The sequence below is a fragment of the Geotrypetes seraphini genome, chromosome 6 (genome assembly GCF_902459505.1).
Source record: "Geotrypetes seraphini chromosome 6, aGeoSer1.1, whole genome shotgun sequence".
Lineage (NCBI taxonomy): Eukaryota > Metazoa > Chordata > Amphibia > Gymnophiona > Dermophiidae > Geotrypetes > Geotrypetes seraphini.
Window position 1 is genome coordinate 76,730,627 of NC_047089.1, and position 16,873 is coordinate 76,747,499.

The window sequence follows — 16,873 nt, forward strand, 5'->3', positions numbered from 1 at the left end:
CAATTGTATTTTTGATCATAATTCCTAAGTATTTTATTCCATCTTCTTTCCAAATAAATGAATATGGGTCAAATAGTCCTTTCGTACAATGAACATTAATTGGGAGGACTTCAGATTTGCTCCAATTAATTTTATATCCAGAAAAAGTGCCGAATTTCTCTAATAAATTAAGTATACATGGAATAGTAGTATCCGGTTCTCTTAAATATAATAAAATATCATCTGCATATGCAGAAAGTTTAAATTCCTAGTTGGAAAACGTGATACCCTTTATCTCCTTAGTCTTATTTATTGCGATTAATAAAGGTTCTAGGACAATATCAAAAAGTAATGGAGACAAAGGGCATCCTTGTCTAACTCCCCTATGCAAATTAAATCTAGTTGATAAATTATTATTAATATATAATCTTGCACCAGGAGAGCTATACAATGTCTGGATCATTTTAATAAAACCGGAGCCTATACCAAACCATTGTAAAGCTTGATACATAAAATTCCATTCCACTCTATCAAAAGCTTTTTCTGCATCTAAAGATAATAGAAAAGCTGGATCATTTATATTTTTTGCTAAATTTAATGAGTGGAATGCTAGTCTAGTATTATTTGATGAATGTCTTTTAGCAATAAATCCTGTTTGATGTACATCTATAATGAAAGGAAGAGCTTTTGCCAATCTAAGTGCTAATACTTTAGCCATTAACTTATTATCCACATTTAATAACGAAATAGGCCTGTAATTTGAAACCAGAGTAGGATCTTTGTTTGGTTTTGGTAAGACTATAATTATCGATTCTGCCATAGTACCTGAAATATTTTCATTCTTTATTTGATATTGATATAAATTTAACAGATGTGGTAAAATGATATTTTGAAATGATTTATAAAATTCAACAGTATACCCATCTCCACCTGGAGCGGATCCAACTCTAAGAAACTTCAATGCTGTTTCTATTTCTTTTAAAGATATAGGATCTTCTAAACTTCCTTTTATATGATCCGGAATATTAGGTCCAAGAAAGGAATTTAAGAATGTTAATCCTTCTTGTTCTTTATTTTTATAAGAATTAGAAGTGTATAATTCTTTATAAAAATCAAGAAATTGTGTTATAATATCTTTTGTGCTGGTATGTGTGTTACCTTGTATATCTTTTATTGCAATAATCTTGGATTTTCTTTTCTTTGCTTTAAGAAAATTTGCTAATAACTTTCCCGCTTTATTTGAATTGCCATAATATTGTACTTGTTTATTGAAAATGTCTTTTCTCACGTATTGAGAGGAAATCTCATTATATTTAACTTTTACTTTTAACAACTCTTGTAATGTATTGTTTTCCCATTTTTTAATTAATTTATTTTCTAATAATTTAATTTGTTTTTCCATATCTTCATATTGTTTTTTAAGTTGTTTTTTAATAAAAGCTGAATAAGAAATAATATTTCCTCTCATTGTTGCTTTAAAAGCATCCCATAAAATTTCTATATTAATGTCATCTGAAGAATTAAGTTGAAAGAATTCTTGCATTTTTACTTTAAGATCTTCTAAGAATTTCGAATCTGCTAATAAATCATTATTAAATCTCCATATTGAATTAAATTGATCAATATTATAATTCTTAAGGTTAATCCACACACCAGCATGATCTGAAATTATAATTGGATCTATAACTGCTTTTGATACACGCTGCGCTATGTTATTAGTTACAAATATATAATCAATTCTTGAAAAAGATTTATGGACCTGAGAACAAAAAGAATATTCTCGATCATTAAAATGAAGGATACGCCATATATCTATTAAATTACAAGATTGTATTAAATTATCTAGTCCTAAAGATTTTATGATTTTACTTGGTTTCTTGTCCACAATTGGATCCATTACAGCATTGAAATCTCCAGCTACTACTAAGTTAGAAGTAGCCAGTGGTAGTAATATCTGTTGAATTTGATTAAAAAACTCCATTTGGTTCGAATTAGGAGCATAAAGATTAAATAAATCCAGGGTTGTATTTCCCAGATCCATTTTAATATGTATCCATCTTCCTGAAGAGTCAGAATTTATTAATTTAAAATCAGCTTTGCATTTCTTATTTATTATTATCGCTACCCCTGCTTTCTTCCCTATTGCCGGTGAATAAAAACATTTTGATATCCATCCTTCTGTTAGCTTCCTAGATTCAGTGTCCGAAAGGTGTGTCTCTTGTAGGAAATAAATATCTGCGTTTTGCTTATGGAGAAAACCTAATAATTTTTTTCTTTTTATAGGATGATTTAAGCCATTGATATTAATTGAAAAAATTTTAATATCCATTTACTTTTGTAATTAAAATTTGACATGAAATCATATGATTATTATTTTCAGATATCCACACATTGTAATAATATATTTTCCCCATTCTCTTTCTTCCCCTCTTCCCTCCCTCCCCTCCCTTCCCCCCCAATATTAACTGTGTATGCTTGGCAACACGCATCTTAGGTCAGGTATCAAATCACTCCATAAAAGTCCATTTCCTGTTAAGATTCAGATATAAGTCACAAATATATCAAATATTACTAAATAACATTAACAATCCATATAATATTTAAACATTTTTGCCCTTTTTTTTTTTTCTCAATGTTAAATTTAATCTTTTCAAATATTATTTTCTGTATCATTTTCATATTTTATAACTATTAGTATATCTTATTAATTCAAATTATATGAAAAATATTGTAAATTTTTTTTTTAATTCATATATATCACCTTTATATTTTCTAATTCTATTTCTTTATAATATTTTAAAGTAATATATAAATTTATGAATATATTCTAGATCCTTATATTTCTTTTAAACTTATATATTATATAATGAGATATTTCATTTCTTTGGAAAATAAACAATGTTTCACATATGTGTGCTACTTGTACTATGTGATTTTTTTTCCCGTTCCAGAGCTTCCTTCCTTCATTATATTGAGTCATACCTCATTCATATAACATATTTCCTAGTTTCATTTTTAAGATATATCAAAGTTAAAGATGTGTCATTCCATTATCTTTATTCATCCAAGTAAATATTATTTTTTCTTCCTTTCTTCTTCTTCGTATTTTTTATATCCAGAGTATTATTCATTTCTTTTCAATAGTTTGTTAGTTCCGAATAAGTTCCGGTTCCAGCGACGATCTAATTTTAGTTTATTTTGTGATCTTTCATCCGATGTAATCCTTTATCCTTTATTATCAAGTCTAGTAGTTTATTTATTCATATTTATTCATAGTTCATCCGGTTTTAAGAGTTATTCTTTACATGTATTTCCTTTGCAAGGACTTCTGGGATTTGTAGTTCCATTGAATCAGAGAAAGGATTTTTAATAGGTTTATTCTTCCTGTATTTTCTTCTGAGAAGTGGGTTATATATACATACATCTTCATTCATTCTTACATACATTCCATAGGAAGAAAGCTCTGGACCATGATTCAATCACATAATAGTATTTAGGATCTGCTCATAACATCATTTGTTAGTATTAATATCAATATTTAATTTATTTATTAACTTTCTAAAACCAATTAAGGGCTTATATCTCGTTTTTATATTTAAGTTCTTATTTATTATCTAATAAATATTATATTCTTCCTTGTTTAAAAACTATATTACTTTTATCTAAGATCTTGTATACTTATATGTTAATTTATCATTTGAAGAATCATTCCATTCTAGAATGTATAGTCTATCCATATTTCTAGTAAAAAGATCGTTGAAGGAATTTTTTGAACAGAGTCAATAACATTCTATACTGTTTTTCATCTGCTAAATACTTATTATATTCAATCAATAATTTCAAAAAATACCAGGTGATATTAGCTCTTCTTAATACAATGAAAAACATATCATTTCCCCTACCTGTTTATATTATAAGACATTCAAACTTGACATTCAAAATATTTGAATTATAATAAAATAAAGAAAATTAAGATGACATTGGCATTTCCTGGTTTAGTATATATTTTTGTAGCTCTTCAGCATTATCAAAGGTTAAAGTTTTGTTTGCTATGGTTACTTTCATATTTGCTGGGTATACAAGACCAAATTTTGCTCCCAGTTCACGTAGTTGTGGTCTCAAATCCAGCAGTTTCTTTCTTTTAATTGCTGTGCTTTTTGCAAAATCCGGGACAAAGTGAATACGGGCATCTTGATATTGTAAACCTTTATTCTGTTTTGCAAGATGAAAAATTTCCATAACCTGTTGGTGGCGTAGTAGTTTAAATATCAGTGGCCTCGGTCCTTGATGCTTTTCTGACCTCTTTGTTGGCACTCTATGTGCTCTTTCAATCTCTATGGAATATTTAGTTTGTAGAGGAAGTAGTTTTGGTAATAAGTTTTCTATAAAGGTCACCGGATTCCCCTTTTCTGCTCCTTCCGGTAAACCTATCAGACAAACATTGCTTCTTCTCTCACGATTCGAGTAATCCTCCAGTTCTTTAGTAAGTGTTTCAATTTTCTTTTTTTCAGTTTTTGTGTTGAGAATTTCTTCTTCCACAGTTATCATTCTTTCTTCTAAATCGTTAGATTTTAATTCGATTAGATCCATCTTTTTATTTAATGTTGAAACATCATCTGTTAATTCTGTAACTTTTTTTGTGAGAATTGAAAGCATTTGTTTTATTTCTTTAAGTTCTTTCATTACTTCTGGATCTGCTGTTTTGGATCCTGTCTCTTGTTCGGGCTTTGCTCTCTTGCTGCTTCCAGAGACTGCGAAGTCGTTTTTATTTTGCTTTCCTGATGCCATCGAGTTTATTTTTATCATAAATTTAATCTTAATTCTTCAAATTTTTGCGACTTTTTTATTCTTTCAAGGACTTTTTATACGGAGCTCTTCTGTTAACCGACCTCCTTCATGCGTGTCCAAGCCACGCCCCCTTTTTCCTTTATTTCCTAATGACAATGCAAGGGGTTCTAAGACAGATATAACATATCATCAACAGCAAATGCTAACAAAGTAAATGATGCTCTGTGTGAGCTAGGCCAGATGGGAACTATACAGGTAGTCGTCGACTTGCGACCTATGCGACATGCAACCGTTTGAGTTTACGACGCGTTTCCCCAGCCCATACCAATTATAGTACTGTACAGTATTTTTTACCCCTCCCCGCATACCTTTTCCCTGATGGTCCAGTGGTGAATGCTGCCTGAGCCCCTCCTGCCGATGTCAGAAGCCAGCGAGCTTTTAGAACTCCTGCTCCGCCCTTTGCCACTGACTGAAACACTGCCATAAGTTCTCATGGGACTTGTGGTTCTTATAAAAGTGAGAACTTACGGCAGTGTTTAAGTCAGCGGCGCAGGGCGGAAGTTCTAAAAGCTCGCTCCTGCGCATGCCAGCCTGGGTGCGCTGCTGGCTTCTGATATCGGCAGGAGGGGCTCAGGCAGGATACACCGCTAGACCACCAGGGAAAAGGTATGGGGGAGGGGTAAAAAATAGTTAGTACAGTACTGTATTAACATAGGTCGATTTACAAATGAATCAACTTACGACCTATCAGTCGGAACCGATTGCAGTCGTAAGTTGACTACTACCTGTAGTAACAAAATGAATAATAATGGATAGATGCTGGTCGTAATGTAAACATTTGCAAGAAAATCTGGAAAATAAAGCTGAAACATTTAATCTCTGATTATTTACATACCAATAAAATTCCTGAATTAATTCCACACACTGGTAAGAACGTTTAAAGGCTTATTGAAACATATGAATGCCTTAATAGCCTAGAAATGAGCACTTTAAGCAAAGGCAAAGTAGTTACACTGTGTTTGACATTTCTGATTTCACACTTTGCTGTCAATAATGGGGGGGGGGGAGGAACTGCCTTTAAATTTACAAATTGTTTTTCACATAATGGATGGCTTATTGATTTTTTTTTATAAGATTTCTACAACAGCAATAAAACCAAATTTTTTATCAAAACAATTTTATTCGTAAAAAATGATATCATTTTTCTTATGAAAAAGTTACTATCTCAGGAACTTTAAAACTGCTGTTATGCATTTCTTTTTCATTTATCAAAATATGCAATCCCCCTCAGGTACACCAGTAATAAATTAGATTAGTAGGCTTTATATAAAAACTTGCATTCTTTTCTAGGTAGTTTAATTTAAATATTAATTTACAGAGTGACTACAGGGCACTTACTGGCAATATCTCTTTCAGTCCACAGCGCATAAATTCATTTCTTATGTGAAGTCTGAAATCCAAATCATCAGGAAATGTAACAAGAGCATTGATGAGCTGCATACAAGACACCTATAATAGAAAACACTCAAAATTAAACTACAGTATTTTTTCTTTTTCAATATATTTCACTGTTAAAAGGGCATAACTAAAAGGTTCCATATCTATTGTTTGCAATGTAGTTCAAAACTGCAACAAAGGAATAAAGTATGTTTTAAACTATGCAGACAAGCTGAACTCTACCCCAAGATGCACAAGTAGCAACTGCACAAGGGAATGAAAAATGTGTGTGGAGTATGTTGAATTTTCCTGGACTCTGCATAAAATTAGGTGCTGAAAAAAGCACATACTTTTATGTTATACACACGTATGGGGGAGAATGGGCAGAATGGAAGTAGGATCTACACTTAAAAAATGTTCATTTGTTCCAATTTCTACCAGCATGTAGAAACCAAAGTCATTCCAGTGATAGGCTCCAGAGTAATCTAAGGAAAAACATTTTTACAGAAAGGAACATGGAACAGTCTCCCAGAAGAAGTGGTTGAGACAGAGAGTCTGACTTTAAAAGAGCCTGGGATAGGCACGAAGGATCTCTCGGAGAGAGAAAAAGATAATGGTTACCGAGGACGGGTAGACTAGATGGGCTATTTGGCCTTTATCTGCCATTATATTTCTATGTTTCAGTCTTGGTGCAGCTATATTTTTGCACAGACGTTTTTGGGTAACTATTGCATAGGAGCAGATATGTGGATGTGTTGCCTTTATAAAACAGTAAGAGCATATGCACTAGAGAGTTGCGCGGGGACAGAAATCCAACCCACCCATCCCCGCCAGGATCCTCTCCGTCCCCACCTGTCCCCGTCACGATGCTCTCCGTCCCTACCCATCCCTGTCACGATCCTCTCCGCCCCACCCATTCCCGCAAGGAATTACCTCCATCCCAGCCCATCCCCATAAAAAGCAGCAATTACTTCTGACAGGATCATCAATTCCACAGTTTCTTTTGTGTTTGCGCTGCTGTTTTCCTTGTGGAATCTCTTTGGTGGAACCCTTTTTTTGTTTCTTGTTCAGGTAATTAACTTATAAACCCCCTCTTTTACTAAGGCTGACGTGTCCATTATATTATATGGATGAACCCTACTTCCAAAGTCTTCCATCCCCGTGGGAGTCCCGTTGGCTAGACGGGGGTCCCCGTGGGAGTCCCATGAGTTAGGGAGGATTCCCGCAGGACCCATGGGATTCCCGCGATCCCCGTACCCGTGCAGACCGCTAATATGCACCTATACAGCTTCCCTGTCTAGGAATCATAAAATAAAAAAAAAAAAGAAAAAGTTTCTCTCAAAGAGCTCACTGTATCCTAAAAAAAGAGATTACGTACTTACTATAAATTATGGAATTATGTACTTACCCTGGTAAGCTTTTTTCCAGTAGATAGGCGAGACATTCTAGACCAGGGGTCTCAAAGTCCCTCCATGAGGGCCGCAATCCAGTCGGGTTTTCAGGATTTCCCCAATGAATATGCATGAGATCTATGTGCATGCACTGCTTTCAATGCATATTCATTGGGGAAATCCTGAAAACCTGACTGGATTGCAGCCCTCAAGGAGGGACTTTGAGATCCCTGTTCTAGACCATAGGGTTATTTCCCCATACCAGCGTGCTTCAAAAGGGATCCACTCTGAATTTTTCACTCTGCCTCCAGTGTACTTAACAGACAAGCTTAGCGCCCTCTAGCAGTTAGTATCCAAGTATAGAGAGACACACCCATCTGTAAAGTAGAGACACCTATAACAGGCTAAACTATTGTTCTGCTCAAATCAAATCAACCAAACAGTACCATTAACCGCCAACATAGGCTTCAAAGGAGCTCAGAACTACTCCCACAACAGGTTGAACATATGTACAGATTCTTCCTAATCCGAAAGGGCTGACCCCTCCAAGAAAGAGACTGGAGAAACATAAGGAGACTGAAATCTGTATCTGAAAGCAGGCACGGCAAGAACAGTGTGGGGGGGTCTAGAACAGTGGTTCCTAACCCTGTCCTGGAGGACCCCCAGACCAATTGGGTTTTCAGGATAACCCTAATGAATATGCATGGAGCAAATTTGCATGCCTGTCACTTCCATTATATGCAAATCTCTCTCATGCATATTCATTAGAGCTAGCCTGAAAACCCAATTGACCTGGGGGTACTCCAGGACAGGGTTGGGAACCACTGGTCTAGAATGTCTCACCTATCTACTGGAAAAGAGCTTATGAAGTTAATTACATAATCTCCTTTTCCAGTGCAATAGGTGAAACATTCTAGACCATAGGGACGTACAAAAGCAGTCCCCCAAAAACAACTAGGGTGGGCTTGCTGCGCTGGCTCTCAAGACCGAGGACCTGAGGCCAAGTCCCGCCTGGCAGCAACATCCACTCTGAGAGACTTGGCAAACATGTGAAGAGAAAACCATGTCGCAAATCTCCTCAGGAGGAACAGATCTAGATTCAGCCCATGAAGAAGCTACACTCCTGGTAGAATGTGTCTTAACTGAGATAGGGGACTGTTTCACTGCAAAAATGTAGGTGGACAAAATGGTTCTACGGATCCACCTGGAGATTGTGGCCTAAGAAGCAGGGGCACCGCACCAAAGAGAATAAGTTAGCACAAACAGATGGTCAGAAAGGCAAAACTTGTTAGTGGCCTCCAAATAATACAGCAGCACCCTGCACATGTCCAACTTCAACAGTGGATCCTGATGTTTGGAACCCGTCAGCTGAAAAACAGGCAAACACTTCCTGACTGACATGGAAAGCCAAAACCACCTTTGGCAAAAAAGAAGGAACTGTCTATAGAGAAACTCTAGTCTCTGAAATTCGGAGAAAAGGGTCTTGACAAGACAACGCCTGCAATTCAGAAACCTTATGGGCAGAAGGGATGGCGACTAGAAAAAAAAACAGTTTTGATGGTTAAATCCAGGAGAGAAGCATCTTGAAGAGGCTCAAAGGGAGCTCTGGCAAGGCCAGACTGTACCACGTTAAGGTCCCAGGCCGGGAACAGATTTTTAACGGGCGGCCGGACCCAAAGAGCCCCCTTCAAAAAATGCATATCTGGATGCAACGCCAAAGAAAACTGACTGTCCTGGTGACGAAAACAGGACAGATCAGCCACCTCGACTCACAGAAACACCACTGTGAGGCCCTTATCCAGACCAGCTTGGAGAAAAGCAAGGACCCTTGACATCGGAGCCAAATAAGGGTCCCCTTGCTACTAGGCACACCAATGTTAGAAGGACTTCTAAGCCTTAGCGTAGGCTGACACCGTGGACAATTTCTTAGTCCTAAGAAACGTAGCTATCACAAGTTCCAAATAGTCTTTATGCTTTAAGGCCATGCGCTCAGTAGTAGTAATAATAATAATAACAGTTTATATACCACAAGGCCGTAAAGTTCTATGCGGTTTACAATAGTTAAAAATACAATAAATTGAATAAAACTAAAAAGGTAAAAGCCAATAACTAAAAAAAAAACCCTAAAAAGATCTGATTATTGCATGATAAAATTCTACAAATCAACTACCTAAGTACTTCAAAAACAGATATGTTTTTAGATGTCTCCTAAATTCCCCATAAGTATCAGTAAGAAGAAACAATTGTTCTAGATCTTTGCCTCATAATGCTGCCCGATATGAAAAAAGATATTTATGATTTTTTTTAAGTTTACATCCTCTAACCGGCGGAAAAACAAAATTCAGGTGTGAGCTTCTCTTATGTTTGTTGGTTGCAAAAGAGAAAAGCTCAGTTATGTATTTAGGAGCTAAACCAAATAAAACCTTAAAACAAAAACAACCAAACTTCACAAGCACCTCCATCGGCAACCAGTGCAGCACTCGATAGGAAGGAATTATATGATCATATTTCTTCAACCTGAAAATTAACCTGACCGCCGCATTTTGAACCATTTGCAATCATTGCATATTCTTCTAATAAATTGCTAAGTAGGCAATATTGCAGTAATCAAGTTGACTTAATATAAGAGATTGTACCAAAATTCTAAATGATGAAACATCAAAATACGCTCCAATGGATCGAAGCTTCCAAAGAGTAAAGAAACCCTTTCTAACCAGAGTCCACCTGGTCCTTCATAGTCAAACCCTGGTCAAGTATTATACCCAGAACCTTCATAGTAGATTCAATAGGATAGCTAAGTTTATTGATACACACTGATGTTTTAGTATCAAATGGGTAGGTGAAGCTACAAAAAAATTTTGTTTTTTTTGAATTAAGCTTTAGGGCTCATTTTACTAAGGTGCGCTAGCGTTTTTAGCGCATGCAGGATTTTAGCGCGCACTAAACCCACGCTACGCGGCTAGAAATAACGCCAGCTCAATGCTGGCGTTAAGGTCTAGCGCGCACTATTCTGCGTGTTAAACCCCTAACGCAGCTTTGTAAAAGGAGCCCTTAGTCTAAATTCAGTCATCCATTGCTCCATCAAATTTAACTCTTCTGTTGCCTTAAGAATGACTTCAGAGAGAGAGGTAACAAATGGAATAATGATCGTAAAATCATCTGCGTTAACTAAATAACTTTATCCCCAGCTGTGACAATTGCACACCTAAAGATGACATATAAACATTAAAAAGCAATGGGGATAATGGAGACCCCCTGCTGAACGCCAGATGAATTAATAATAATAATTTATTTTCTTATATACCACCCAACTGGAAATTCCGTGCAGTTCACAGCAAGAGAACTGAGACATATCAGCGAAGACACAAAAAAACAGTAGAATTAATCCAAGTACCAGAAAGATGATAATTAAAACGTACTTGATAGGTGAGAGACACAAGAAAACCCCGAAACCAGTCCAACACCTCTCCTCTGATGCCAATAGCATCCAAGCATTGTAACAATTTCCCATGGTTCACTAAATCAAATACAGAACTCATATCAAATTGCATGATCAAGGCATTAAGGCCCCTGCTAAATAAAGAATGCAAATTGTCCAAAATGGCCGCAATTACTGTCTCAGTGCTAAACAAAGTTCTAAAACCAGATTGAGATTCATGCAAAAGAGAAAACTGATCAAGATATTCCATTAGTTGAAAATGTACCAATCCTTCCATAATTTTTTTTTTTTTTTTTTTTTTTACAAAAAATGGAATGGATGCTACTGGTATATAATTAGTTATTAATGCTAGTGATTCTTTACAATTTTTTGGAATCAGAGTTATTATAATGCGACCATTATTAATAAGGAATTTTCCATTCTTTAAATTATCAGTCAAATAATTCAGCAAATTTAGTTTAAAATCTAATGGAGCTGCTTTCATAATTTCCGGAGGACAAGAGCCAAGACGTAAGTGCAAAGCGACCCGGATCTTCCATGGCTACCGGGCCCTGAGTGACAAGGTCCGGAAAGACACTCAGGCACAGGCCGCATCCCACGCGCAACCGCATCAGATCCACCTACCACTGTCTTTGAGGCCAGTCGGGAGCTACCAAGATAAGACGCGATCCTCCAAACCCAGGGTGGAAAGACATATAGAAGTCGTTCATGAAGCCATGGTTGCACGAGCGCATCAAGCTGCTTGCTTGCTGACTCGGATCTGTGACTTAAGAAGCGTGTCGCCTTCTTGTTTCACGCTATGGTCGAGGCAGAGCTGCCCCCACAATTGCCTGAAATGCTTTTTGCAACAGGGCCCACTTGCCCGGATCCAGAGTCTGACGGCTGAGGAAGTCTGTTTGAAAGTTGTCCACTCTGGCCACATGTGCCACCGTCAGCACCAGAAGATGAAGTTCCGCCCAAAGGAAAAGAAGACAGTCCTCCTGAGCTAATGGAGAGCGCTTGGTTCCTCCTTGACGATTGACTTAGGCTACTGCCATCGCATTGTCAGAAAAGCTCCGGACTGACGATTGACTTAGGCTACTACCGTCGCATTGTCAGAAAAGCTCCGGACTGCCTGTCCCTCAAGGGTCCTCTGCAAGTCTTTCAAGGCCAGACGAATACCCCTGAGCTCCAGATGGTTGATCGACCACTTCCTCTGCGACAAATTCCAACAGCCTGAAGGGGATGACGATTGCAGTGAGCTCCCCAGCCATGAAGGCTGGCATCCGTCGTGACCACAATCCAGGAGGCAATGAACTCCCGTCAGAGAGATTGAGGATGAACCCAGAACCTGCAGGTAGTCCCATGCCGAAGGGACTGACTTCTGGAATATCTTGAGATCTTTTAGTCTGTCCCCTTATCACGAAGACCACACACCATTTTAGTAGCCTTCCTCTGGACCGACTACATCCTTTTTATTTTTTTTGAAAGTGCGGCCTCAAGAATTGTACACAATATTCTAATGAGGTCTCACTAGTCTTATACAGATGCATTAATACTTCCATTTTCCTACTGGCCATACCTCTCACTATTCAACTTAACATTCTTCTAGCTTTCGCTATCACCTTTTCAACCTATTTGGCCACCTTAAGATCATCACATACAATCACACTGAAAGTTTTTTATATTCTACCATAGCCCATATGAGTTTCAGGCAGTTTACAATAAAGCAGATGACCGGAAACAAATCCAGTTACAGGCAATATTGAAAAAAATCAAAAACAAATCAGTTCAAAAATTTCTTTAATAAAACTTTTTTTTAAAAGCTTTCTAAAAACTAAATACAGTAAAATCTTAGTTTGAGAGCATAATCCTTTCATATTTGTGAACTGAGAATATAATTCTAACTGCAGTTTATAATCTCTACAGGAGTCTTGAATTAGGAGTAAAGGAGCCCGAGGACTCCATCCATGCCAGATTGGAGACAAAAAGAGGTGATTTGAAGCTTACGTAAAACTTAAATAAATAAATAAGTGTGTGTGTGTGTATGGGAGGGAATTCAAGATGGCCGCTATGGCAGTGTTTTGGTGCCAAAAAACTGTTCCAAACACTTCAAAATAAAAACCCTGCAATTTTATGACTTTGGAGGTGAGGAAACCTAAGGGAAGGGGAAGAAACCTAGAAAAAAAAAAAGGTTTTAAAGACCCTTCCTTAGACAGTAACAGCCTTATTCATTCTGGCCTGTGTTGTTAATATACTGCAGCCTGCCTCAGCTCCAAAGGTAGCTGGATCTAGGAGAAGTCACCGCCTCAATGGAACTGCTACTCCAATGCTAACTTTGGGCTGCCAGTCAGACCAATGTCTGACTGAACCTCAAATCCCCGCAGACACGAAAGGGTGGAGGCAAAACACAGCCAGCACCCTGCAAAACCCCACTGTGCCTCCTACAGATGCCTGACAGTCTGCACTCAAACCTCTATAATGCAGTTGGCGAGCAAAGGTACAAGGGGAACAGACCCTGAACTCTAACAAGGTTTCTGCAGGTTGGTCAACAGATACCACAGAGGGATTTGCCTGTCAGCTGCAGACTTCAGTCTGCTTCTCCTCCACGCAGGCAGAGATGCACCCTCAAAATAGGGGAACTCTGAGTACCAAATCCATTAAAAAAAAAGAAACAAAGCAGATCAGAAAGGCTCCTTCCAGCTCGTGTGCAGAAGGAATAGCAGAGCTCTCTAGTGAAGGAGGAGGGATTCAAAAGCTGGAGAGGATTCCTTCTGCATGGCTCCCAAGCACTGGGATACTGCCTGTCTGACCAGAATGGCACACCTAGTGCACCAGAAATTATTATAATAAAATTCATATCACAGTTTGGGCATTACTTATTTTCTCCTTTGTTTCAGAATTAGATTTACTTTTTGTTGACAAAAGTTAAAGATTTTTCCAAATAAAGCTAGTGTCAATCAACTAAGACACTTAAAATGTAGAAGAGCTGTTTGACAAATTTTTCCTTTTTATTTGCTGGCTATTGTATTCAATAGCCTTATCTGTTTTTGTGTAGATACCATATGAATTTATAATGAACTAAGGGAACCTTTTACTAAAGCTTAGCACATGCTAACATACCATAACTTACTCTAAATACTGGGTCCCCTATTTTATACCAATGGGCCATAAGCAGTGCACACTAATATTTGATAGTGCACACTAACCTTTAGTAAAAAGGCCCCTAATTTTAAGTCTAAACTAAAATCCAGCAAGACTCATACTTTACCCTCTCCCATTTCCAAACACTACACCTCTCACTATATAATTTCAACAAAACTGAAAACACCAACTTAAAATACATAACAAATTTTCTTTGATAAGTAACCAACATACCTGCAACTGCACAGAATTATCATAGAGACCTTCAACAATTGGAAAGAATCTTTCAAGATTTCTTTCTTCTGCTGATGTGGTTATAGCTTCCAAAATATTTTCAAGACTACAAGAAATCAGAAAAGTTAATAGGCAGAAAATGTTTGGGTTTTTTTTTTTTCAATCAAGTAAAGACCAAGTAACTACTACTACTATCCATTCAGTCGTGTCCAACCCTTGGATACTACCATGTTTCCCCGAAAATAAGCCCTAGCATGATTTTCGGGGTAGGTCTTAATATAAGCCCTACCCCCAAAAATAAGCATAGTCACCGGCAGCAGCAGCACTTCCCCCCACCTCATCTCTCCCTCCCAACCGAACTGCGAGACTGAAATAAATACCTTATACCAAACCAGCAGCAATCTAGACAGGCTGCTTCGCGGCCTTCTATCGCTGATGACATTGCTGATGACATCAGTAATACAGCAGAGGAACGCCTGGGCGATAGAAGGTCGCAAAGCAGCCTGTCTAGATTGCTGCTGATGCTGCCAGTTTGTTATAAGGTTTTTATTTCAGTCTCGCGATTCGGATGGGAGGGAGAAATGGGGTGGCTGGGAGAGGGAATGCATGGCGGGGAGATAGAAAGATGCTACACGGGGGGATGGGAGGAAGGGAGGGATTAAAACTGCAAGAGTTCTGCTGCACAAGGGATAGGATGGGAGGGAGGGATAGAAGGTGCAAGGGTTCTGCTGCATAAGGGATAGGAGGGAGGGATAGAAAGATACTGCACAAGGGGATGAGTGAGAAGGGAGGAAAGATGCACATGTGGGAGAGAGAAAGGAAATAGGAAGAATTGGGGTGGAGGAGGAAGGGAGAGATGATCATTGTACTTGAAAAAATAAGACATCCCTGAAAATAAGACCTAGTGCCTTTTTTGGGCCCAAAATTAATATAAGACAGTTTCTTATTTTCGGGGAAATATGGTATGTAGGCCAGCCCTCGCCATGCTCCCCTGTTTTCCATGGCTTCTTTCAATTGCTTGATGTTCATTCCCATCCAGCCAATGGGCCTTTGGTCTCCCCTGCTTCCATTTACCATAGACCATTCCAAGTAGCACCTCCTTTTCTAGTGAATTCACCCTCATCACATGTCCAAAATAGGTCAGTTTCTATCTGGTAATTTTTCTTTCCAGGGACAACTCTGGGTTTATATGATCAACATCATCTTTGTTGGTGATCCTAGCTGTTCATGGGATTTGTAGAAGTTTTCTCCAGCACCACAGCTCAAAGGCATCAATTTTTCTTCTATCTGCTTTCATGAATGTCCATGTCTTGCAGTCATATGTTGTGATTGAGAACACAATGGCAGTAATTAGTCTTTGTTTAATGGTGACTGAAACATCCTTGCACATCCATATTTGGTTCATGTTCACCATGGCTGCACACCCCAGTGCTAATCAACGCTTGATCTCTGCTATCAAACTGCCATTGTGATTAATGAGGGACCCAAGGAAAAAAAATCTATCAACCACTTCTATTTCTTCATCATTGATCTTTATGTGGTAGTTATGATTTTGGTCTTCAGGTAAAGTCCCATCTTCTCGCTTTCTACCTTCAGCTTTAGGATCAACGTCTTGAGGTCCTTCTCATTCTGCCAGGAGGGTAGTATAATTTGCGTATCTCCAGCTACTTTCTGACTCTCAATTGCTACATTGTCCCTGTTTATTGGAAACGTATCTCCAAAGCTTGTCATGTTCAACACAGTCAAAAGCCTTGGTATAATCAATGAAGCTGTGACATTTCCGCTCCCCGAGACGGTCATGTCCGAGGGAAACCCCAGCTTAAAACCTGTGCCCGAGACCAGGGAGTGATCGAGGATGAACAGGCAGGGGATACCGAAAGCAGAGCTGCCTATCCTGAGCCATCTGAACCTGATCAGGAGCCAGAATACAAGTTAGCTCCACGGCCCAGTAAAAACCCCAGCTACACTAAGAGGTTTAATCAGGCTCCCAATGGTATTCTGCCCAGCAACCTGGGGGGGAGCCCAAGAGCACGAAAGCCAGGCACACACACACCTAGTACAGGGTGTGGCCCAAAGACTCTTAAGCAGCTCTCCAAGGCAGTAAGACAGGCTGCACACGAGGACCTGGCAGAGAAGGTTCTCTGGGCCAGGCAAAGGCCAGACCTCGCTCAGGAACACATGGAGTGTGAGGATTCCATTGCTCAGGAGCCAGCAGAGCAACTGGGTATTCCAGAAAATATGGACACGGATGATTGGACAATGCCTGAAGCTGACATCGAGGAAGCCATGGATGTGAGCTTGGCAGCTTCTCACTAAGTACTGAAGGTACGGAGCTGTATAAGAATATAGTGGTGAAGATTGATAGAAAACTATTTTTTGGTTGTTTGGTGTGTAAAGCCAGGCTCAGAGCAGTGCTGCACCAGCTTGATTACGTTGCTGCACTCCAGCTGTGCAAAAGCCCAGAGAAACTGAAGAAAGTTTT

General features: G+C 38.3%; 1 protein-coding gene across 5 annotated transcripts in view; it reads right to left on the bottom strand.

The window, feature by feature from the left end:
* DIAPH3 (diaphanous related formin 3) overlaps positions 1–16,873 on the bottom strand; it is a 394,284-nt gene that overhangs the window by 318,821 nt on the left and 58,590 nt on the right. For all 5 annotated transcript variants that reach the window (XM_033949909.1, XM_033949907.1, XM_033949908.1 and 2 more), the window contains 2 exons: positions 14,392–14,497; positions 6,166–6,276 (listed from right to left, as the gene is read on the bottom strand). In XM_033949909.1, coding sequence (XP_033805800.1) covers positions 6,166–6,276; positions 14,392–14,497 — 217 coding nt within the window. The remainder of the gene's footprint in view (positions 1–6,165; positions 6,277–14,391; positions 14,498–16,873) is intronic.